The sequence below is a fragment of the Ostrinia nubilalis genome, chromosome 28 (genome assembly GCF_963855985.1).
Source record: "Ostrinia nubilalis chromosome 28, ilOstNubi1.1, whole genome shotgun sequence".
In the NCBI taxonomy this organism is placed as follows: domain Eukaryota; kingdom Metazoa; phylum Arthropoda; class Insecta; order Lepidoptera; family Crambidae; genus Ostrinia; species Ostrinia nubilalis.
Genome location: NC_087115.1, coordinates 5,922,819 through 5,947,049, shown reverse-complemented (window position 1 = coordinate 5,947,049; position 24,231 = coordinate 5,922,819). Strand labels below are relative to the sequence as shown.

The 24,231-nt window shown below is 35.1% G+C and overlaps 2 protein-coding genes across 2 annotated transcripts in view; both read right to left on the bottom strand.

The window, feature by feature from the left end:
- Window positions 1-597: 597 nt before the first annotated feature.
- Window positions 598-24,231, bottom strand: part of LOC135085268 (zinc finger protein 271-like) — a 195,831-nt gene continuing 172,197 nt past the window's right edge. Inside the window, exons 11-12 of the mRNA XM_063980015.1 lie at window positions 2,806-2,973; window positions 598-2,133 (exon numbers count right to left, since the gene is read on the bottom strand). Coding sequence (XP_063836085.1) covers window positions 1,697-2,133; window positions 2,806-2,973 — 605 coding nt within the window. The 3' untranslated portion in view covers window positions 598-1,696. The remainder of the gene's footprint in view (window positions 2,134-2,805; window positions 2,974-24,231) is intronic.
- On the bottom strand, window positions 2,127-8,693 carry LOC135085283 (zinc finger protein 891-like). The gene is made up of 7 exons (XM_063980049.1): window positions 8,534-8,693; window positions 7,842-7,976; window positions 7,173-7,447; window positions 6,559-6,635; window positions 5,615-6,151; window positions 3,328-4,173; window positions 2,127-2,469 (listed from the first exon to the last, which is right to left on the bottom strand). Exons 1-7 carry the CDS (start codon window positions 8,690-8,692, stop codon window positions 2,213-2,215), a joined length of 2,286 nt encoding a protein of 761 aa, XP_063836119.1. The 5' UTR covers window position 8,693; the 3' UTR covers window positions 2,127-2,212.

Genomic DNA, 24,231 nt, shown 5'->3' with positions numbered 1-24,231 from the left:
ACAATACCAACTAGATATCAGAAAGTGAGTTTTTTTATTGTAATTATGCTCTTTTTCCTCTGGCATCAATTTAATTTAATAAGTCTTTAAAATTCACAGTCATGTGAGTTGGCGTTAGTTAAAAATAAGAAGTAACTTTTCAAGTGCGCTCTTATTTCCCCAGACATATTTTTTGCGCTGACGATATCTGGTTGGAATTGTTGATCGAAGTACCGGATCGGACCCTCAATTTTTTTTACAAATTTTAACAGCGGCGGCTGCGCGGCACGGTTCGGCGTCGGAGCTGTATTAAACTTACAGGAGAAGTGGAAATAATGAAATCTGATTGGTTATTCAAAACACTCCTCCGCTCTGCTCTGCTCCGCTTTAGTGGAAACCAGGCCTAACGCTGTATGAAAACTATAGTCGTACGTGCGGCAAGCGTGGCCGGGCTGTTATGTGACTCACTCAAAAAGTTAATATACCTACCGAAAGTTAAGAAAGAATGTTTAACCTTATGGGCCCACTGCAGCGCTTCTTCACGCTTCTAAGGCCTGGTTTCCATCAAAGCGGAGTAGAGGTTTAAAAATGATACAAGCTTTTTAGTTCAGTAAACTTTATTTAGGCGTTATGTTACTTAAATGTTATTTGTATCATGCAGACAGGGACAAAATTTAAACACAATAACAATTATATAAAACAAAAATATTTTTCTCGTACAATAAAAAAAAACAAACTATAGTGGTAGAATGAATTACAAAAAAAAATGGAAAATATACATTTTAAGTCAACCTTAAATTAGTATTGATAGTAATCAAGACTTCATTAGTAATAAATAGTTCGTGTTTAATACAAACAAAACATTTTATTAGTTTCGGTGTATTTTTTGTTTAGTAAAGAACTTAGTTAAAATACCTATTAATATTAATAACTATAATATTGTCTCAAATTGTAAGTAATTTCAAAATCATGTTCATGAATGAACTACCATCATTAGAATAACATACTTATGTCAATATTAAATTAATAATTGAGAAAATACAGTTTAAATAGGCAACTATATAACTCTGTTAAAAATAAATAAATAATACTCAGTTACTATTCTCAAAGTATTGCGTAGACCTATATAGCTTTGAGAACATTAACTGAACGGAAGAATAATATGACGGTAGTGACGTACCTACCTACTAACATTGCCATAAGTGGTCCTATGTTCGGTTCTCGTTGTTGGTAACTTAGGCCTTTTCTGTGTGCCTCCCTTTACAGGATGGAAACGATAAGTGATCTCACTCGATTATTTCTAAACTACACAAGATATCCAAAAACTGGTTACTGATCCTGAAAGTGCTTCCCGAGCTCTATCCAACGGTACCAATAATAGGTTACAAAATAAATGGATCTATCCGAAAATTCAATGTTTCCAGCTTCCATACATTTAGTAAAACCACATAATATTAAAAACTATACAAGATATCCAAAAACTGGGTAAGCACGTACGCGGTAAGCACTTTCAGGGTCAGTAATCAATTTTTCAATATCTTGTATAGTTTAGAAATAATCGAGTGAGATCACTTATCGTTTACACCCTGTATAGTATACCTACCTACTTACACCAAAGACTTTTAGCTACATCTTTTACTGCTTTTATACTACTAACTATACCTACAACCGACTGAAATAATTACTGAAGAATTTTTTTCTATAGTGACTGTTTACCTCAAATCGGTTTTTCACCTGTATGTGTCCTTTCGTGTTTAATTAAAGTTGATTTTTTAGTAGTCTTATAATGGCAATAGTTACATGAGAACGGTTTTTCACCTGTATGTGTCCGTATATGTCTAATTAAATTATCTTTTTTAGCAGTCTTGTAATGACAATAGTTACATGAGAACGGTGTTTCACCTTTATGTGTCCGTATATGAGCAGTTAAATTACATTTTGATGCGGTCTTGTAATGACAATAGGTACATGAGAACGGTTTTTCACCTGTGTGTATCCGTATATGTTTAATTAAACCTGATTTTACAGCAGTCTTGTAATGGCAATAGTTACATGAGAACGGTTTTTCACCTGTATGTGTCCGTATATGTTTAATTAAATCTGATTTTACAGCAGCCTTGTAATGACAATAGTTACATGAGAACGGTTTTTCACCTGTATGTGTCCTTTCGTGTTTAATTAAATGTGATTTTTGAGTGGTCTTATAATGGCAATAGTTACATGAGAACGGTTTTTAACCTGTATGTGTCCTTTCGTGTTTAATTAAAATTGATTTTACGGTGGTCTTATAATTGCAATAGTTACATGAGAACGGTTTTTCACCTGTATGTATCCGTATATGATGGACTAAAACATCTTTATATGCAGTCTTGTAATGACAATAGTTACATGAGAACGGTTTTTCACCTGTATGTGTCCTTTCGTGTTTAATTAAAGTTGATTTTTGAGTGGTCTTATAATTGCAATAGTTACATGAGAACGGTTTTTCACCTGTATGTGTCCTTTCGTGTTTAATTAAACTTGATTTTACGGTGGTCTTATAATTGCAATAGTTACATGAGAACGGTTTTTCACCTGTATGTGTCCGTATATGTATAATTAAATCTGATTTTACAGCCGTCTTGTAATGACAATAGTTACATGAGAACGGCTTTTTACCTGTATGTGTCCGTATATGAGTATTTAAACTACCTTTTTTAGCAGTCTTGTAATGACAATAGGTACATGAGAACGGCTTTTCACCTGCATGTGTCCGTATATGTCTAATTAAATGAGATTTTACAGCAGTCTTGTAATCACAATAGTTACATGAGAACGGGTTTTCACCTGTATGTGTCCGTATATGTTTAATTAAAGCTGATTTTACAGCAGCCTTGTAATGACAATAGTTACATGAGAACGGTTTTTCACCTGTATGTGTCCGTATATGTTTAATTAAATCTGATTTTACAGCAGCCTTGTAATCACAATAGTTACATGAGAACGGTTTTTCACCTGTATGTGTCCGTATATGTATAATTAAAGCTGATTTTACAGCAGTCTTGTAATCGCAATAGTTACATGAGAACGGTTTTTCATTTTTTTCACCTGTATGTGTCCTTTCGTGTCTAATTAAAGTTGATTTTCGAGTGGTCTTATAATGGCAATAGTTACATGAGAACGGTTTTTCACCTGTATGTGTCCGTATATGTCTAATTAAATGAGATTTTACAGCAGTCTTGTAATCGCAATAGTTACATGAGAACGGTTTTTCACCTGTATGTGTCCGTATATGTATAATTAAAGCTGATTTTACAGCAGTCTTGTAATCGCAATAGTTACATGAGAACGGTTTTTCATTTTTTTCACCTGTATGTGTCCTGGCGTGCTTTGTTGAAATGTGCCGTGCTAAATTCATTTTGTGCGTGTATATTTTTCCACAAGCATCGCACGACACAGTGCTTTTAGTTTGTATTTTACTAGAATTATTGTGCGTGAGTAAGTGAACGCTCAAGTGAGTTTTAATCGAGAAACATTTTCCGCAGAGATCGCACTCGAATGGCTTTTCTCCGGAATGGATTCGGGAATGTCGACTTAGGTTACATTTTTCTGCGAATGTTTTCGAGCAATGTTCGCATGAGAATGGTTTCTCGCCCGTGTGCACACGTCTATGGCGTTTCAACCTCGCATTACTTGGGGAGACTTTTTTACAAGTATCACATGGAAATGTTTTTTCTGTTGCTGTAATATTTTTCGTTTCATTTTCATCATTTTGTTCTATATCTTCCGTGTCCATATTCGTGTCTGAACTGTCTAATTTATCTGTATTTGGTGTATTATCTTTATAATTTGTGTCTAACGGGTCATCCGATTTAAGTAATGGGACGTCACAATATACCTCGTTTTCGCTTAAATTATTACTAACGGTTAATTTTGTTTCATTTTTTCTATTTGGTTTCATGTTTTTAGTGAGTTTTTTCTTTTTTATAGTCACTTCACTGTTAGTTGCTTTTCCTTTTTTCTTTATTGTATTATTTGGTTTCGCAGTTTCTTCTTTTTTCTTTATTATATTCTTTGGTTTCACAATTTTTTTATAGACGTCTATTTTCATTTCTATCATTAATTCTTTTTCGTTTTTGTAAATTTTTGGCGATTCATCTTTTAGTTCTTCGGGTAAATTTGATTTTTCGTCCATATCTTCTTTCTGAGGCATCTCTGTAAAAAGAAATAAACGATGGTTCACAAAAGATTTCAAATAAGATAGATAAAATAAAATTGAAACAGTAAAATAGGTAATAAAACAGCCAAGTGCGTGTCGTGGCACGCGCACTGTAGGATTCCGTAGTTGCCCCTCGATTACCTTTACTACAATATTATAGTTATTTCTTAAATTTTGTTTTGCGATACAAGGTTTTATATTTATATTTATTTATATATTTATTGATAGGTAAGACGCCGCACCTTCCGCGACGCGAACTTTAAAGATTTTCTTCTGACACAATCATAGTGCCCCAACAATATTGGTGTTATTTGAAAGCTCAATAAATATCTTTAAAGAAAAACACATTTAATTTCTAAATAAATGATTATCATATACCATAAATGTGACTTGAATAAAGACCTCACTTTGGGCTCACCTCTGGGATCAATTAGATCAAATATTATGGTTATAAAACCAAATAATGATCACACGTGTCCTCTTTAACAGATGGATAGCGATTTATCCCGACTTAACAGTTTTATAGCCATAAAAGTTGGCTAATGCGTAACTACCTATTTTTTGAAGAAGTGATCTGGATCCTTCTAAAGACATATTTTTGGGGTAAAAACCTTTCTTTTAATGAAGTGAAGATTAGAACTAGGCTTATAAATGGTGCCAATATTGGTGGGAAGTGGGGATGCATACCTACGTTTGAAAGTGCTTGTCGCGGGAGGTGCGATTTATTTGATGTCGAGTGTAATAGTAGGCTTTTAACAACACCTCCCAGCACCCCACCACTGCTTCAGAACAATAAGTGGCCCAGTGCTGAGAAGAAGCAGCACAAGAAACTCAGCCAAGCAATTACTTCATCTAAAATCACTTCAAAACATAAAGTCTTAATGTTTTCTTCAAAGGATTTTTTATTAGGTAAGAAATTTTCTAATACTTGAGTTGAACGACTATTACTCTTAAACTAACTGATCTATCTGAACCGTTATAGTTTTCCTTGAAACTGGATTTTCTTGGGTAAGGGCCCTTAGGTATTTTAGACTAAGAGCTAGTGAACGCCAGACCTACGTCATTTTATAAAAGCTGAAAGTTTGTCAGTGTATGCTCCCAATATAGGATATAATGTTGGTGAATTATGAAGTTTGGGTCGTGGTGGCTTTGGGAGCTACCCTAAAAAAACTGTCTGGCAAGGAGTTGGAACTGTCAAAACTGTCTGGCTGTTGGGGAAAATACTTCTAATTATTGCCCAAATATTATACATAAAAATCTGATTTTATAGTATAACGTAAGTCTAACTTTTACGGTGGCTTTTTCTGTATATTCAAAAGACTGTAATTCTACTAACGTTATACCATTAAATCTGATTTTTATGTATAATATTTGGACATGGCGTTCACTAGCTCTTAGTCTATTTGGTTTTAATTAACAAAAAACTTATATACTTACCTTCATCATTTTCAATCTTCGTTGGACTAGTGTCGGACGCTACGATAGTTTGCGGAGACTTCAGCACTTCTCTGCTATGAGTTGGCGCCGTCACCACTTGTATGCTGTCAGTTGGCGCCGTTAGTGCTTCATTCCTGTCACTTGATTCTTTGTGGTCAGTTGGCACCGTCAGCGCTTGTATGCTGTAAGTTGGTGCAGTGGCTGTTTGTGTGGTGCCTGTTTGTGCCGTTAGTGTTTCTTTGCTGTCAGTTGGCGCCGTCACCACTTGTATGCTGTCAGTTGGCGCCGTCACCACTTGTATGCTGTAAGTTGGTGCAGTGGCTGTTTGTATGGTGCCTGTTTGTGCCGTTAGTGATTCTTTGCTGCCAGTTGGCGCCGTCACTGCTTGTACGCTGCCAGTTGATGCCGTTAGTGCTTGTATGCTGCCAGTTGGCGCCGGTAGTGCTTCTTTGTGGTCAGTTGGCGCCTTTATTACTTCTTGGCTGTCAGTTAGCGCCGTGATAGGTTGCATAGTGACTTCCACAGTTGGTGGAGCGCCTATAACCATTAAAACATTATTAAACTAGCTGCCCCTAGAATTAATGTAGGATTCGATCACTCGCACTCACACTGCGGCCGTTCGTCGCACAGTCGCGACAGCAATATAATTACGTGCGAGTGATAAGGATGGGTAGCATGAGGTCGTTGGACGAAATTCTATCTGCTCGGCGACCGGACTTTAGCCTTTAATCCACGTTCGTAACTGACCTTTGGTAACCAGATACGAACATGGATTTTTTTGTTGCTTGATACGCAGTTACGAGAATGGCATTTACTTGTCGTTTTTGTAATTATGTTGCATAACCAGCTACGGAAATGGTTTGTTTTCTCTGTTCGTATCTGGTTACCAAAGGTCAGTTACGAACGTGAATTAAAGGGACTTTAGGACAGATTGGATTTCTTACCAAATAAATAATTCAGACAGTCCAGATAGGGTTCTTCGGAGGTGCCATGCCATTTGTAGTGCTTCCTAGCTTCAGCTCTGAAAATAGAATAGAATTACTTTATTCAGCATATAACATTTAGGTGCATACATATTTAACTCAACATGCTGAAAAGGCGCCCTCAGCAAATATTTGTTTTCATTATGAGATAATATGAATATTATTCAATCTATTTTAGGAATGCCCTGCGTGCCCAAACAACTGCACGCAAGACTTGATTAATGCTACTGACAACGCCACTCTTGTAGCAGTTTTGGGCTGACACTGAATAGGTTTGTTGTCGACACGACAAGAAGAAATTTAGGACTAGAAGCTTAAAAATTGATTTCTCTACTATAGCGTTTTACTCATTTAATTATTAATTTATTTATAGTCTTAGATTAATAAAGCTTTATTAATCTAAGTTATAGTTAAGTTTTGTAATTTGTAGTTACTTAATAATGTGAGCCAAATAAATGTATTTTCATTCTTCTCTGAATACTACCAAATCAAATAATTGTATTTGCTTAAAACATGGTGGTAGGTACAATGGAATAATACATATTTTTAGATATGCATATAAGTAGGATACTTACTTGGTGAGCAAGCAATGACCACAGATAGTACAAGCGTACTGTTTTGAACTATGTTCTGTATTATTTATACCGTCAAAACCTAAAGAACCAGCTTTTTCTTTAACTTCCACCTCATAATATATAGGCTTATCTTCTTCAATTTCTCTCTTGACTTCAGCCACTTCTATACTGACTCCATCTGAATCGCTTATTGCGTTTACATTTATAACGCGTGACTTAGTTAATGGTGTGAGTAAGAAAGCCTTGTCTATCGCTGCAATATGCTGCTCGGTTAACTGAAAAGATAGTAACATTTTAAACTTAATAATATTATGTATTTTAATCAAACCAACTAAAATCTGTTAAAAATGACATCCTATATTTTTATTGCATTGATCGTTAGGGTTAAGTATAAGGAGGAAATCTCTCTAACAAACTTCATAAATCAAATGAAAGGATCTTAAATTATTTTAATTATGTACAGAAAATTTTATGGTATGGTAGTGATTTTTGGAAAAAAAATCGAAAATCTTTGAATGCAGTTCTGTTTCTTTTAAAAAAATAAAGGAATGTATTATATAACTGGCGTCACATTTAGTTTTTTTTCATTGTGAAAGTTTCTTCACCCAGATGAACAAAGTGGAATAATCCATTCAACGGACTATTCGTAAAACAATTATTAAAATATACCTGTATACCACTGCTACATAGTCGTTGAAGAACTTTGTCAGTTTTAACGGCACTTTCAATGAATTTGTGATACTTGCTTAATAAATGGTAGCAGACGTAACACACCATGTGTGGTCTTCCGTCTTTTGTTTTAAGCTGAAAATTAATCAAAATCAAAAATATTTATTCAGTTTAGATCCTTATCACTTGACATGTCTCCTTATCTTTTGGGCCCTACCAGCACTTCGAGACAAACATATAGGCAAGTGCTGAGAATGTTTTAATTATTGCAGTTTATTTAGTGTAATTGCTACAGACATAATCATAGTAGCTATGTGTAGGTAATAGATGACTAATTTATTATACAAGGTCCTGTCATAGTATTGTTTGCTAAATCATGTGAAGATAAGTGTTTGTTCTCTTTGAATCAGAAATAAATAATAAACAAATATCCTTGGACAATTTTTACACTGCATTTATGTAGTCCCAAACTAAGCAAAGCTTGTACTATGGGTAGATACCAGAAAAAGTATAATAAACTTACATAAACTATTTTTTTTAATACAAACACATTACATAGAAAACTTCAAACATTTTTAGTAAATAAATAATACTTACAGGAAATGTTTATTACAATTTGATTATGAATAGGGACCAGAAAAACAAAGGAAACTTAAATAAACATACAACTAAAAGAAGAAAAGCTAACTTACAGGTATATTTGTGATTTTTCGATAAAGCACTTCCAGTGGCGTGTTGTACGTTGTACACATACGAGTATCACGTGCCAGGCATATTCTACATAGGATATCAGTCATTCTGTATGGCTTTTTGACTTTTGGAGAAATATAACAAATCAATCTTATTTTCATACAAATATTATCAATCGCAAGCAACCAATTTGTTTCCTTTTTTATTTTTTTGTTGTGACTTTACTTTTTTTACTATAATTTTCGTACAGACTTGGACTAAACCTTTTTGGCCAATTTTTTTTTACAGTTGTCACCGTAGCGTGGCGCTGTAATGTAAGGCCCGGTTTCCACCAAGGCCTAGGACCAAGGATGAGATCAAGGCGTAGCGGAGCAAAATAGAGGGAAGCAGAGCAAAGAAGTGTTGGGCCTTAGATCAACAATGTAAATATAAATACCAACTAGATATCAGATCAGCGCAAAAAAACCGTCTCGGGAAAAAAGAGCGCACTTGAAAAGTGAGTTCTTTTATTTTTATTGTAATTAACTATGTTCTTTTTTCTTTTTTTCCGGCATCAATTAAAAATAATATAATTTAGTCTTTACAATTCCCATGTACACCCCGCTTACTGTGAGTTGGTTTTAGTTAAATAAGCAGTTACTTCTCGAGTGCGCTCTCATTTCCCGAAACAAAAAATTTGTCTTCATCGTATTCGATCATTAAGTACCTACGCATTAAGCATTAAGAACATATTATTAAGTGTCGGGTAGTCAAATTTTTGTATAGAATTTGACAGCGGCGGCGGCGCGGCGCTTGGCGGAGCTGCGATGAGTGATGAGCGGACAGGAGAAGTGGAAATAAAGAAATGATTGGTTATTGAAAACACTCCTCCGTCCGCTCCGCTTTGGTAGAAACAAAGTGCACTTTTTAATCGCAAACCAGTCGAAAAATGGTCGAATGGCCTTTTTTTGTAGTTTTGACGGATTCGATCAAAAAGTGCAACTTGTCTAGGGAGGCTGGCCTAACGCCAGTATGAAGTCGAACATGCGGCAAGCAAGCAAGCGTGCCACTGTGGTGCCTAAGTTTAAATTACTTTGCTCTATGCTGTGGTGTGGCTGTTGTTGGACGTCATTTGGCTGAAACGAACGAACGCATTCTGAGCAGTAGTCATGGTAGGTTAGGTTCCTATACTATCCTAAGAATTATTGATTACCTACATGGCCAACATACCTTTCAGCATCTTTGGGCAGCGAAAAAAAAGATAAATCCGGTAGATTTATTTTCGAATTTAAACACCCGAACGCCGCACAATAATATTTCTTTCTCTTTATGTCCATTTTTAAATAATACTTCGATCATAGAATTAGGTACTACAACGAACGCCAGCGTCCTGACGGGCGCGCGCGTGACACTCGACTGATATAATACCCGCCGGCGGGGCGCTTCGCTGTAGGTAATTATCGGATGTACCGCGCGGAGTGAGCCAGGCCTGCTTTAGGGCTAGCTGGCGCTGTGTGAAATTGTCCAAAGATTTTATTATTTATTTACTTATTATTATTATCATTAGAATGAGATATTGAGTAAATAATAAATTGTTATCTCGAATTGCTAAAATTTCAAAATCATGTTCATGAATGAACTACCATCATTAGAATAACATACTATGTCAATATTAAATAAATAATTGAGAAAATACAGTTTAAAAAGGCAACTTTATAACTCTGTTAAAAATAAATAAATAATACTCAGTTACTATTCTCAAAGTATTGCGTAGACCTATATAGCTTTGAGAACATTAACTGAACGGAAGAAAAATATGACGGTAGTGACGTACTATCGGGGACTCGGACGCCTTGACACCTTAAGGGCCTAAATTGTTTGCACACACACGCTCGATTAAGCTACGCCCCCATTCATTCATGTTTCGGGTCTAAGCAGCGTCGGCGCACCACTCTGTAGATGTTTGCCCTAGCAAACCAAGCTCTATGTAAAGCGTTTAGGATTGAGTATTGCTTAGCTTACCCGCATCCGTAGCGCTCGTTTGGCAACGTCGCATTTTAGTAAATTTGAAACCCAATAAAGAATCGCTACAAAATGTTATATGGGGCTTCGTGTAAAAATTGAACTAGCGATTGCCCGCTCGGGTCACAAAATTGTTATCGCACATTCCGAGGTAACTGTGCAATTTCCTGAGAAAAAAGTAGCCCTTTCTATAATTATTGTTGATATTAAGATTGTAAATCTCATGATATTACTTTAGCTAGTTAAGGCGAGAAATGCATGCAAAATCATACAGTCACTTTCGAATTTTACTTGTTTAATAGGTATTTAATTTATTCGGAACTTATAATTTATAAACTATATGTTATTGAATTAATTAGGAAATAGTTAAGGAATATTTGTGGCTTAAAAACAATTATTGTAAGATCTGGCTACGTAATAACTTTCTTAAATCCTTGATTGTACCTAAATAAAAACCTATAATAGGTTTCTATTTATTTTTAATACATTAGCAACTTTTGTTTTCCGTTTAAAAGAAACACTTATCTACGTTATTACAATTTAATACAAATATTGTAACTAGGTAGCAATGATCCAGGTAATTGGTTATTATAAATATTATAATATTAAGTTAGTTTTATTTCAAATTATTTTTTTTATTGCACATTAAGTGTCTTTACACAAGGTTTTAAATCAATAAAAATTAAACTTCAAACTAAATAATACTTAAACAGTTAACAATGTATAGATAGATAAGTTTGTAATTAAATATAAGAATTAAGATTTATTTTGAGAGGCCATGATTCAGTAATCGCGCGGAGGTCAATAAAAAGGCAATCAAACAGTCCAATTACTAGCACGGGTCAACACAAAACAAAATCAATCGGTTAGAGCTCTTACACACGAGCAGCACATTGACGACAGCAAAGGCGACCGCAGTCGCCGTCACTTGTCGGCAGCTAGCCGTCGACGTGCCCGCAGCAAGCTGTCGACACGTCGACGGCAGACGTCGACGAGTAGACAGCTTGCTGCGGCGACCGTGTCGGCGTACGTCTTTGTACAGGAGCCAGCCAGTTGAAAATGGATTTCATTGAAGAAACACTGTTGTTGCATTTACTCCGTCGTCGTCGACGAAAGAGAAAGAACCGGTCATTGTGGGTTTAAGAAATGTTATTGAATAGAGAACGAGACTACACACACCGACGCGACGCCCATGCTCTATTTTTTAATGTTTTATTATGGTAGCCTTCTAAATTCGAGTTCCATATTATTTCATTGTTTTTGACAGCACTAATTTTTTAGCAATTCCGAATCAATTTGTTCGGAACTCATTAGGTGTGCGTGTAAGCTCCTGGACTACTGACAGTTGACCTTCAAAATGGCGAAGGCGGCTAGCTGTCGCCACCTGCCGGCGGCAGCCGCGAACGCGTCGACAGCACGTCGGCAGCATGTCGACAGCTAGCCGTCGCCTTCTGACGTCGACTGCAGTTACATGCGTCGACAGCAAAATGCTGTTCGTGTGTAAGAACCCTTAGGGACTTGGACGAATAAACCACTGGACACGAAACCTACAAGATTTCTAACATAGAGAAAAGTAATACATAGGAAATAGAGAACCCTCTCTGTCAAATTTTTGAGCCTACTAATTGATAGCCTGGTGTTAAATTCCCTGTACTTAACCTACGTACGTAACGCTCACATACATACATAGTACACGCACACATACATACATAAAGTCCACGCACACATACACACAGTTCACGCACACATAGGCCCTCATAACCTTCAAAGAATTATTGTTTTTATGATGTACAATGTAGAATTTTTTCAAATCCATTATTTTGAAAATATTTATCTTTATGGTGTACGTATTTTCAAAACAATGTATTTGGAAAAATTCTACATTGCACATGGAAATGCAAATAAGTAAACAAAAACTTTTGAATTTAATAATTTTACTTATGAACACACATAATATTATTATACACCAAAAGCGTCTTTTCGCAAAGTTTTCAACACTAAACACAGAACACAGCACATTGAGAAAACTCAGATCACTTGTGAACATAACAGAAAGTTTCTTCGCGATTCACGAAGGAACGAACAAAACTCCGATGAACCAGAACAGCAGCAGGTACGAAGGAATGAACTTGAATTTGACTCGACTCTTCAATACTTTAATAGGGCCACAGAACTCATAAACGATGGCTAAGAAAACAATAATGCATTCAATTCAACCTAACAAAAACAACACCGGCCATTTTGGAGGAAAAACAAAGTTGCCATATGTTAAAGGGGAATTATAAAACGAGCGACTAAAAAAAAACTTTGCGACTGATGATGGCATACTGTTTTAATACCTTGAGCGGTATGAATTTGAGTAAGCGAAAAATTTACCAAACTAACGACGAATATTGATCAATAATAAAATCCAGAACGAGCTTACAAAATGTGGGTTTTGATTATTACATTTCAGACATAAAAATACTATCCGGGCGACTAAATTACTAAGTGAGCGACTAGAAATACAGAGAGGGCAACTTTAATATGAAGATACATTAGATTTTTCTAATTGAGGTTTTACTGAACGAACTACAAAAAAGTTAATACTAAGCAAAGTTTTGTGAGCTGCTTTATTAATGATTATTGGTTACTGATATTATATTTGAGGTCTCATGTTTTTTATTTTGATACGCTTTATTAATGAAAACTACAGATTGTTACAGCGCGCGAATTCGAATGGGGGCGGGGCGACTGTCCCGAATTTTTAACAAAATATGTATAATTGTATATGCAAACACGTTTTGGGTCTAGCAATTCAGCTCAAACTAACAACACCGCCACACTGGAAGCAAAACTGATACCTATTGGACAAAAAAGAAAATGAGGCCGGCCCGCTAAGTCCAAGCCAGCACTTATCATACAGTGACGATGAGTAGGTAGAGCTCCTCAATCCTCATAGGTACCAATCAATGAACCTTATTAATAAGATTACTTTTTTTTGGGTTGACAGAAGCGACTTATTTTATTTTGTTGATTCGATTTAAGAAAATACAAATTTATTTCATTTTTCGTGATACATTAAATAAAGTAACTGTAACTGATAAAAATAAATTTAAAATCTACACAAACTTACTTAAAAAAATTATAATTAAATCTCAACGCTTACAAAATTATAAATACATATATAACGCTGTTAATAGTACAAAAGCTACATGGAATATAATTAACTCAAACAAGTTTAAGCAACCCAGAGAAAATATAACTCAATTAAAATATAATAACGAAATAATTAGTAAACCAAAAGAAATCGCGCAAATTTTTAACAGAAATTTTGTAAATATGGTAGAAATTCATAAAAAGAAACAAAAAAATAACAGCTCTAAAACAAATATTTCATATGACCGTAAAATAAAAACTAACAAGAATTCTATATATCTCAACCCAATAAATCCTGAGAATGTTATAAGAATTATCAAAAATCTAAAAAATAAAAATAGCGTGGGTTATGATGACTTAAATACTAAAGTTATTAAATTCTGTAAAGATGAAATCTCTGGTCCATTGTCTCACATAATCAACTTATCTATAAGCAAAGGAATATTTCCTAGTAAATTGAAAATATCAGTAGTTAAACCGTTATTTAAAAAAGGTAATAGAGATGAACACGAAAACTACCGTCCTATTGCATTAATATCAATATTTGCTAAAGTATTCGAAACAGTAATATATGAGGGTTTAATAAATTTTTTCGAAAAATATAACATTCTCAGCGAAAAACAATTTGGGTTTAGGAAAGACAAATCTACTAACTTAGCTATATATCATCTTATGCGCAACATTTCGGAATGCCTTAATGACAGTATTCCTGTGACAGCGCTATTTATGGACATGTCTAAAGCGTTCGATTTTGTATGCCATGAAAAACTGCTAAGCAAGTTGTATAGTTATGGAATCAGAGGACCCATATTGGAATTATTAACTTCATACTTAAACGAACGCTTACAATATACAGAAATAACTAAAATAGATTGTAGAAAAAATGTTGTAACTGTAAAATCCGATATAGAAGTAGTTAAATACGGAGTGCCACAAGGAACTATACTTGGTCCTTTATTGTTCATAATTTATATAAATGATCTCCCCCTAAATGTTCCGCACCCAATGTATTTATTTGCCGATGATTCTACCATAGTTATTAAAAGTAATGATCATGACACATACGAGCAGTCCATAAACGATGCTCTTGCAAATGTAATTAACTGGATGAATGCAAATAATTTAGTAGTTAATCTTGATAAAACACAATATATGCAATTCTATTTAAATAAAAAACGCAAAAAAAACATTACGGTGAGTTATGATAATCATTTAATTGAAGAAGCTAATGAAATATGTTTTCTGGGTGTAAAAATTGATAGTAACGCGTGTTGGAAACCACATACTTTACAATTAACGAATAAAATTAGTAAATTTGTTTTTCCTTTAAAAAAAATTGCAAGATCTGTGTCTAAGAAAGCTGCTCTTATTGCCTACTATGGATATGTGGCTTCTAACTTACGCTACGGAATAATCCATTGGGGAAATACGGCAAATGTTAATTTATTACCCATATTTCGTGCTCAAAAAAAATGCATCAGAGCCATCTTCGGCGTCAGTCAAATGGTTAGTTGCAGGCAATTATTTCCTAAACTGCAGTTACTCAATCTTCCCTCATTGTATATTCTTGAAGTTTGTCTATTTGTAAAAAAATATGATTATTATTTTAAATCTAGGATAACCAGACTACATCGCAAAACTCGCAATAAAATAGATATATTACCCCATCATACATCGCGCACTAGTTATTTTTCAAATAGTGTCTTTGTTGTAGCACCTAAAATTTTTAACCATTTACCTGACAGCCTAAAAGAGTTAAATTATAAAAACTTCAAGACAGCACTGTGTGACATTTTAGTCAAAAAATGTTATTACTCTTTAAATGAATATTTACAAGATAAAATTAGTTATTGATGTTATTTATTTAATTAGTCTAACTAGCCTACCTTAAGCTACAAGATTTTAAAATGTAAGATTGTTACTAATTGTTCTAAAGTTTGTTATGTGTTTATTGTTTTGTTATGTAGTTATAATATCTTGCAACTACGTAATCTGTATTCATACGAATAAAATATTGTACGCCCAATCGGCAGGTTATAGCGGACTTATGTATACATTTAAGATCTGTGTTATTGTAATACCTATAACTAAGACAATAAATGATTTATTGATTGATTGATTGATTTGATTACCTACCCTTAAATTTTAATGATTTATTTTTTTCGCTACTAGAATAGTGTTCCGTCAAATATTTATTTCATAAGATAATTTTTTATTTAAATTTGGGCTCATAATACGCTGCTCATAATAGTATTTTTCAAAGTAGTTTTTGCATTCGAAACACTTCATAAAAGTTAAAAATACCGCTCAGTATAAAAAAAGCATTTGCCAAATATTGAAAAAAATGCAGGACCTAACGTTGACACTCAATCAAATATTAGGTCGCTCAAATATTATGAAGCTTCTCATTTTGTATTTTAAGGAACTCAATTTTTTTTTGTAAGTTGCTGTTATTTTGATTTTTCGTCACTCGCACTCAGTCGCTCACTTAGTAATTCTTTAGCCCACATTAATTATTTTTGACACTTACAACATAAATTTACAGTCACTCGTTTAAATACTACCCTATGTTAAATAGTAATTTCTACTACTCTATTATGTAAATTATAACAAAAATGTCAATGTTCAGTTTTAAATTAAAACAAATTAATTTCATTTAAAAAAAGTTTTCACATTGTAATTAACAATATTCTCAAATATATTTTAATTAAGAAAAAAATGAAAATATGAAGGAAACAGGAGCAGCGACATCTAGAGCGTTTTAGGGTAGTTAAAAAGTATTTGAATTTATTCACCGATGTCGCTGTTTGGAAGCAAGTTTCACTTCGATGACCGTTGTATGGAAGTTTCTTCACCCTGATTTCTAAGGAAACACGATCAACCACTTTTTGCGGGGGGAGAGGTTTGACAATTGTCAAATAATGACATTTAGTGCTGGGAAAAGATCGTAAATTTTTATCGATAGTTATGTAAATGAATGAATGAATGAACCTAACGAGATAAATGAATTATGGATTGATTTATTATTGAAAGTTTCTTTAATTAAAAGACTATAATTAATTATTGTATCGTGTTTATTATAGTGCCATTGGTAAATCATAGGTACAAATAATATTACAAATTATTCATATAGGTAGGTTAGGTTAGGTGAAATATTTTTTTGCTGTGTTATCATTATCAAATTCGTAAAGCAATAAACAAGTAATATTCTGTTACGATCGACTGCTAACTAGCTTTTGGTCTCAACAAATGTTATAATCTGTCTCACGTCACGGACAAAAGTTTCATCAATAGCCTATTTCTACACCACTAAATTTTAATCACCGAAAAAAAAATTCTGGGTAATGGGTTATTGATACTGATCCCATTTGTGCAAAAAAAGAGTAAAATAAAGTGACTCAAAATATCCTCCTAAAATTGGTAATTTATTGACACACGCGTCACTAGCACTATTTAAGAACAATAATGTAACACTAATTAAAATTAAAAATGGTCTAAGTTAGCTAATTATGTAATAATAACACTGGAAGCGTGGTCGAGGCGTGAGCGAGACAGACAGATCGATGCAACGTGCGAGCGCGTACGACTACTCTAGCGAGCACCGGAGTGACCCAGCTGTGACGCGTAAAATACGGACTAACGAAAATTTAATAAAAAAATTAATTTCATGAAAACCATTTCTTTTTCTTTTGCTTTCAATATTCCACACGTTTCTACATAACCTGTTAAAATTTTTTCGGTGATAAAAATTTAGTGGTGTATACATTTCATCAAACACAATTTGATAACATTATGACAATGTATTGCTTTGTAGCGCTTGCAGTACGGATGCACTATCTGATATTATTTAATTCTTATCTAATGTTGTTGATATTCTTATGTTTAGGTCATTCGAGAAGACCTCCCAGTACTTATTTCGGTTTTGAAGACATCGGTATATCCTAACTTCATTGATTCCAGAGCAATTTCGCGTTTCCGCTGTAAGCTGGATATTATCTTTGGTCGAAGATGTGTACACAGGGTACCTATCCTGTTGATGAGGGGTATTTCTTTTAGGGTTTTGTGCAGAATCGCGGAATATCCTGTCTCCTTGTTTTGCTTTCATAGATCGTTTCCTGTAAGTCTTAGAGTGGGTGCTTCAATTTGTTGTCAAGGGAGATGCTCAGATATTATTTCACCTGTGTTGGTTTTGTTTTGAAAAGTTCAGTGGCCTAATTCACGTATTTTGACAGTCAAGATCTCTCTGATGTTCAGGAGTCGTCCCATTGAAAAACAGTTGATGACAGGATGGACCAAATCAAGTTCCAACCACCCCGGTATTTCACTAAACGTGAGGGATGACACAGATCTAAAAGGTTCCACCTCGGTATTGCATAACGAAAATAAAACCTGTTAATAAAATAAAAAATAATAATAATATGTAATCGTAGTCATTTGGCGTATTTTTGTGATGATATTATTAATATTTAGATGCAATGAAAAGTTTAAATTGTATGTTCCATCTGTGTGGATCTCATCATCTTTTTTTTCATGTGACTAAAATAATGCCAAAAAATCAATCAAAATCATAAATATTTTATTCAAATTTGACCAGCGTTTTGGCACTTATGAATGTCAAAGATAATTTAAAAAAAACCGACCAAGTGCGTGTCGGGCGGGGGCCACGCGTAATGTAGGGTCCCGTAGTTGTTGTCCGTCGTTAACACAATATATTTTAGAAGCAAGCAATTACTTCATCTAAAGTAACTTTTTGTATTTTCTTCTAAGGAATTTTTATTAGTTAAGTATAATACATGAGTCAAATGACTATTACTCCTAAACTAACTGACGTATCTTAACCGTTATAGTTTTCCTTGAAAGTTCATGAAATAAATTATTATTATGAATTTTCCCAGATTTTTCAAGCTAACGGTTTAGTTTTTAGAGGGGACTCGAAACAAAATTGGCACTTTAAACTTTAATAATTTGCAAACAGATCTCTAAATGGAAAAATAGTCTTAGAAACCCCTAAGCAATTTTAAAAGACCTGTCCAACGATATCCCACACGATGAGGTAGAAGATAAAAAAAATTCACCCCCACTTTACATGTACCTACCCCTAGATGTAAAGCAACTAGCTACCGTATTTATTTTTTTCAAAATTTTATCTTACTGTTTTGTCGGCGTGATTAATATACATACCTCCACAAAATTACAGCTCTCTAGTGCCAATAGTTTCCAAGCAAAACCTCGGACAGACAGACAGCAAAACTATAAGGGTTCCTTGTCAGGACTACGGAACCCTAAAAAAGGTAGCCCTTTAGGGCACTTTATATGTATCCTTATCTTTTGAGCCCTACCAGTTACACAATTTGAACCATAAATGTTTTGTGTCTACTGATATTTTGGTGAATTAGTTGACTTTTAAGATAAAATATCTAATAAAATTTGATGATGATTGTACTTACAAATTTAGGCAAATTCAATGTAGGTAAAGAATAGGGCATGTAATATCGGAAGGTTTTCAATTCCGATATTGATTTTTGATATTAGATCTCAATATCGGAATTCCGATATTAATATCGGAATTGAGTTTGTGTTATAAATTGAATACATATTTGATTATTTTCGTAACATTTCTTAATTGTATACAGTAAAATAATGACTTTAATCAATATCTTTTATTTGGTACAATACAGCACTTCTTAAAATTACAAAATTGAAGTATTTAAAACCATTTTTGTATGTTATGGGTATCCAATTCCATTGCATTTGGTTACTGATGATAATATGCCAATATGGACTAGCAAAGAATTTAAGTGTTTTTGTAAAACAGGTATCAAACAAACTTTTACTTCATCAACCAATACTGGCGGAACGATTTGTAGAGTCATTAAAGTTAAATGTTACAAAAATTTTAGGTAGTGGTAAAAAAACTTGAATATCTTTGTAATTTGTTCCTTTTTGACTATCGATGTACAACTCACAAAACCACGGGCCATCATCATCATCATCATTTCAGCCATAGGACGTGCACTGCTGAACATAGGCCTCCCCCAATAATTTTCAGAATGATTGGTTGGTAGCGGCCTGAGGTCCACCTTGTGAATGGCAGTCCTACTCTGCGATTTCCGGTACGTGACCTCCACTCCAGAACCTTGCTGCCCCATCGGCCGTCAGTTTTGCGTACTAGTGCGGAATCGCTGGAAGACCTCGGCACAATGCTCGAAGACCTTAATTGAATCTCCCAACAGGTAGGCCTTCGGATGAACATGGACAAAACAAAGCTTATGACCATGTTGCGCCCTACCTATTTTCGGTTGGGAGCTCGATTCTCGAGATTGTTGACAAGTATGTCTACCTCGGACAAGCGATTCAGCTATTCAATTTCATAGATGATCATAGATGCAAATTCGAGAAAGAGGTAAATCGTCGAATCCTACTCGGCTGGTCCGCGTTCGGGGAACTACACAACATCTTTTTGTCCAAAATACCTCAGTGATTAAAGACGAAAGTGATGATATACGGCTCGGAAACGTGGGCTCTCAAAGTTGCACAGCGTGCTATGAAGAAGGCTGTGCTTGGTGTTTCTTTACGAGATCTAATCAGAAATGAGAAGATCCGTTAACGAACTAAAGTCGCTGACATAGTCTGACGGACTAGCAAGTTGAGTGGCAATGGGCAGGGCACATAGCAGGTACGCAGAACTAACGGGCCATAGCCCAATTAATGTTTGGAAGGGAGTTGAGATGTCGTTTTTCATTACTAAGACCAAGTACGGCAAGTGTTAAAATTTTTTAGAACAAGTAAAATTAACCATAAATACTTGCAGTGGGACAAAAAGTGATGGTGAGAGACATGAGAAAATCATTGGTCTTTGCCAATCATGTACTTTGGGCTTTTTGGCAGGTTGTGGCGCGTTTAAACGGTTTGTTTAAAATCTCAATTAAAACCTTTATCTGATTCCGATATTACGATATTGGGTCGCTCAATATCGGAATTGTAATATCGGATCTCGTACTCCGAGATTCCGATATTACGAGATTCCGAGATTCCGATATTCATGCCCTAGTAAAGAATCTTTGTGCAGTTTTCTCTGTTTCGTAGAATTGGCATTGTAGCATTCTTCCGCAAAATGAATGCTACAAATGCAGTGGTTTTTAGTTGGAATCCACGTATTTTCTCTTCTGACTGCCTCTATCCACTTTCTCCTTCTATTTGGATCCACTGGAAATCTTAAATTAATTTGAATAATTTCAGTTTCAGTTTGTTTGGTATATCGATAAACTTATCGACATTTTTCAAGCCCTTTACGTCATAAAAAATGAGATGTGAATGAATGAATGAAACCTATAATCCAACCAAATTAAATATGCTACATGTTTTAAGCATTTACATGTACAATGAGTACTTTTTAAAATGACGTAATCATATTTTGTTTACATATCAAATTTTATTTATTTTACGAAAAAATAGCTACTATAATAGATTTAAAATGTACTTACGCGTGATAAGAAACATTTCTTGTGTGACCGGAATAATTTTTGCAATAAAGTAGGTACGGCGCATTTACCCATTTTTCGTGATATTTTTACTCTTCGAGAGCTCGCGTCATACTGACAAAGTGACAACCTGACAACATTTACCATGGCTAATTTAGCCTTGGTAAGTGCTAGCGGGGTAAAGACGAAAACGTCACTCGTTACGCGTCCAGTGGTTTGTTCGTCCAAGGCTTAGATTAATAAAACCTAGATGGATAGTCTTCATACAAACGCTTCGTCAAGAGTGAGGCAAAAATCTTATGTCATTAGTGTCAATTTTGTTGGGGAGTGTAGACAGTGAAGGCGATTTCCCCGAAAGTAGGGAAATTTTTAATACGTTTTTAATTATTTTATAACTAACAAAAACAAAACGCATCATGTACTTACTTATTTATTGAATTCAAAGTACCTACCTAATTACAATAAGATAAATCGACTTAAAAGTCTCGATTTCATAAAAAAGGAAGTGTATTTGTACGGCGAACAATTGGGAAATAAATTTTCTTGTTACTGGTATCATTCCCGTATTAAACTTACTTATGAAATGTAACACTGGTCACTTTCTTTAGTTTTTCTGATGTATTTAGACACCCGTTCACAGCACAAACCGTCTTAATTAATTAAAAGTCGTCGGACGTGTTTACCAATTTTTCACTTTGACAGTTCATGTGACGTTTACGAGTAAGCCATTCTGGCTCACTAAAATCTGCCTCACCTATCGTGCACTGACTATCTATCTAGGTTTTATTAATCTAAGGTCCAAGGCTTAGATTAATAAAAGTCCAAGGTTAGGGATCACAAAACATCACAAAAAACAAAGGAGAGAATATGTCGACAGTTCGCCAAAGCAAAAAGCAGACAGACCTCGTATAAAAATACAATATTAAAAAAATACATATTATCTATTTGTTTGTAACCAAATTCTATTATTAAAATTCTAAAGCTGAGTTGCACCATCTTACTTTAACTTTGACAAACGTCAAAAATCTGTTAAACTCCATACAAAAAGCACCGGTTACCGTTATAGCTACGGTCAAAGTTAGGTGGTGCAACTAGAGATGTGCCGCTGAGAAAGTTCTCGTTCCCGGCAATATTCCCAGTGAGAATATTCTCGAGAACTGAGAACGCTCCCGGGAATATTCTCAGTGTTCTCGACAGAATGCATTTAGTTTTAATTTTAATTTTGTTGTTTATATGCGATATTATTTGTAATGTTTCGATGTTTTATTAACTGGGCGTTAAGACTAGTCGTTATAAACAAGGCATGAAACGTGTGAGTGAGATATTCCTGTCTTGCTCACTCTTTTCGTGGCGAACGCGTACCGCGGCTTTAGGACTCGGCTACGGTATTTGAACATCAGTGTGCCTCTGAGTTTTAAGGCCCTTGCCACCCTGGCGGATTGCAAGCGGATTCAAAGCGGATTCAAAGTGGATTTAATGCGGAGTGGCGACGCGACGGAGAAGCCGCGTGAAAATATCGTAAAGCTTCCCAAAGGCTGCCCAGCCGAGCTGGATTCGATGATTGACATTTTTTTCGAAGTTGGACCTACCTAACTGGACTGTTTGTCCCAGGTATACATTATTGTCAACAACCTCGAGTGTAGAGTCTCCAACTTATAGAGGAGTGGGTGCAACACGGTCTTTAGACATGATTTTTAAATCTTGTCCATGTTCATTTTGAGACCCACTTGTTGAGAGACTCTGTTGAGGCCATCAAGCATTGTGCCTAGATCTTCCACGATCTCAGCCATGACTATGGTATCGTCTGATGTCTGGGTGATGTACTCGCCGTTGATATTTATGCTGAATCCGCTCCAGCCCAGAAGCTTGAAAACATCTTCCAGGGCGGTGGTGATGACGTCTCCCTGTCTCACCCCTCGCTGCAACTGGATTGGTTTCGGGTCCTGATCTTAAAACGGACTGTCACTGTGGCGTGTTTGTACAAGCCTTTCAACTCTTTAATGTATCAATAGTCAATTTGGCACAGTTGAAGAGACTGACGCACTGCCCATGTTTCAAACGAATCGAAGGCTTTCTCATAGTTCACAAACGCAAAGTGGCTGATTATACTCCTTGATCTTCCGTATAATCTGCCGTTGCGTATATTATTATGGTATATGGTAGTTACTAAAGCCTTTTCGGAAACTGGATTGTTCGGGGGGCTGAAAGTTGTCGAGCCTGCTAGCGTGACAATTCGTAATGACTATCGAAAACAGCTTGTAGACATGGCTCAGAAGCGAAATGGGTCTATAATTCTTCAACAAGGTTTTGTCACCTTTTTTGAAGAGGAGTATTACCATTCTTCTAAGTGTCGGATCAATCTAGCTAGCACTTATTTTCTATAAAAATGTGTCAAATGATCCGTCAGACAGGTTTCCACTTATCCAGAAGTGGCGAAATAGGCCCTTACTAAGCGATTGATATGCCCTTAATGTCAAATAAGAATAGTTTAAAAAACTAATAACACGCTTTTAATTACTAACAGCACTAAAAAGCCAAAAATCATCAGGACCCTGGACATCATCTAGCATTAAAGTGCTCGAAAAGACAAATCCAACGAACTCAAACTCGATGAGTTTCCGCCGTTTCGTTTAAGAGTTCCTATGGCTACCCCCTGACTCCATCATTAGGACCCTGAACATTATCTAGCACTTAAAGATCTCGAAAAGACATCCAATGAACCCAAACTCGATGTGATTCCGCCGTTTCGTTTAGGAGTTCTTTTGGCCACCTTCCAGTCCCATCATCAGACCAGCTGGTACCACAATATTGTATTGTCATTTCTAATCTACATATAATTGCCAAGTTTCATGATGATACAATACTTAGAAGTGCGTGTAATTCAGATTCTAAGATTCCATTACATAGTTAGTTACATACACGACGACCTAATAAGAGCGTGTTAAAAACGAAAAAATGGACAGTTACATTATTTAATTACGTGTAAAAAGAAATTTCTGTCATCTTACATATCATTAAAACGACATTTCACGACGAAAAAAATAAAATATAATAAAGGTGCAGTTGCCAAGAATATTGCC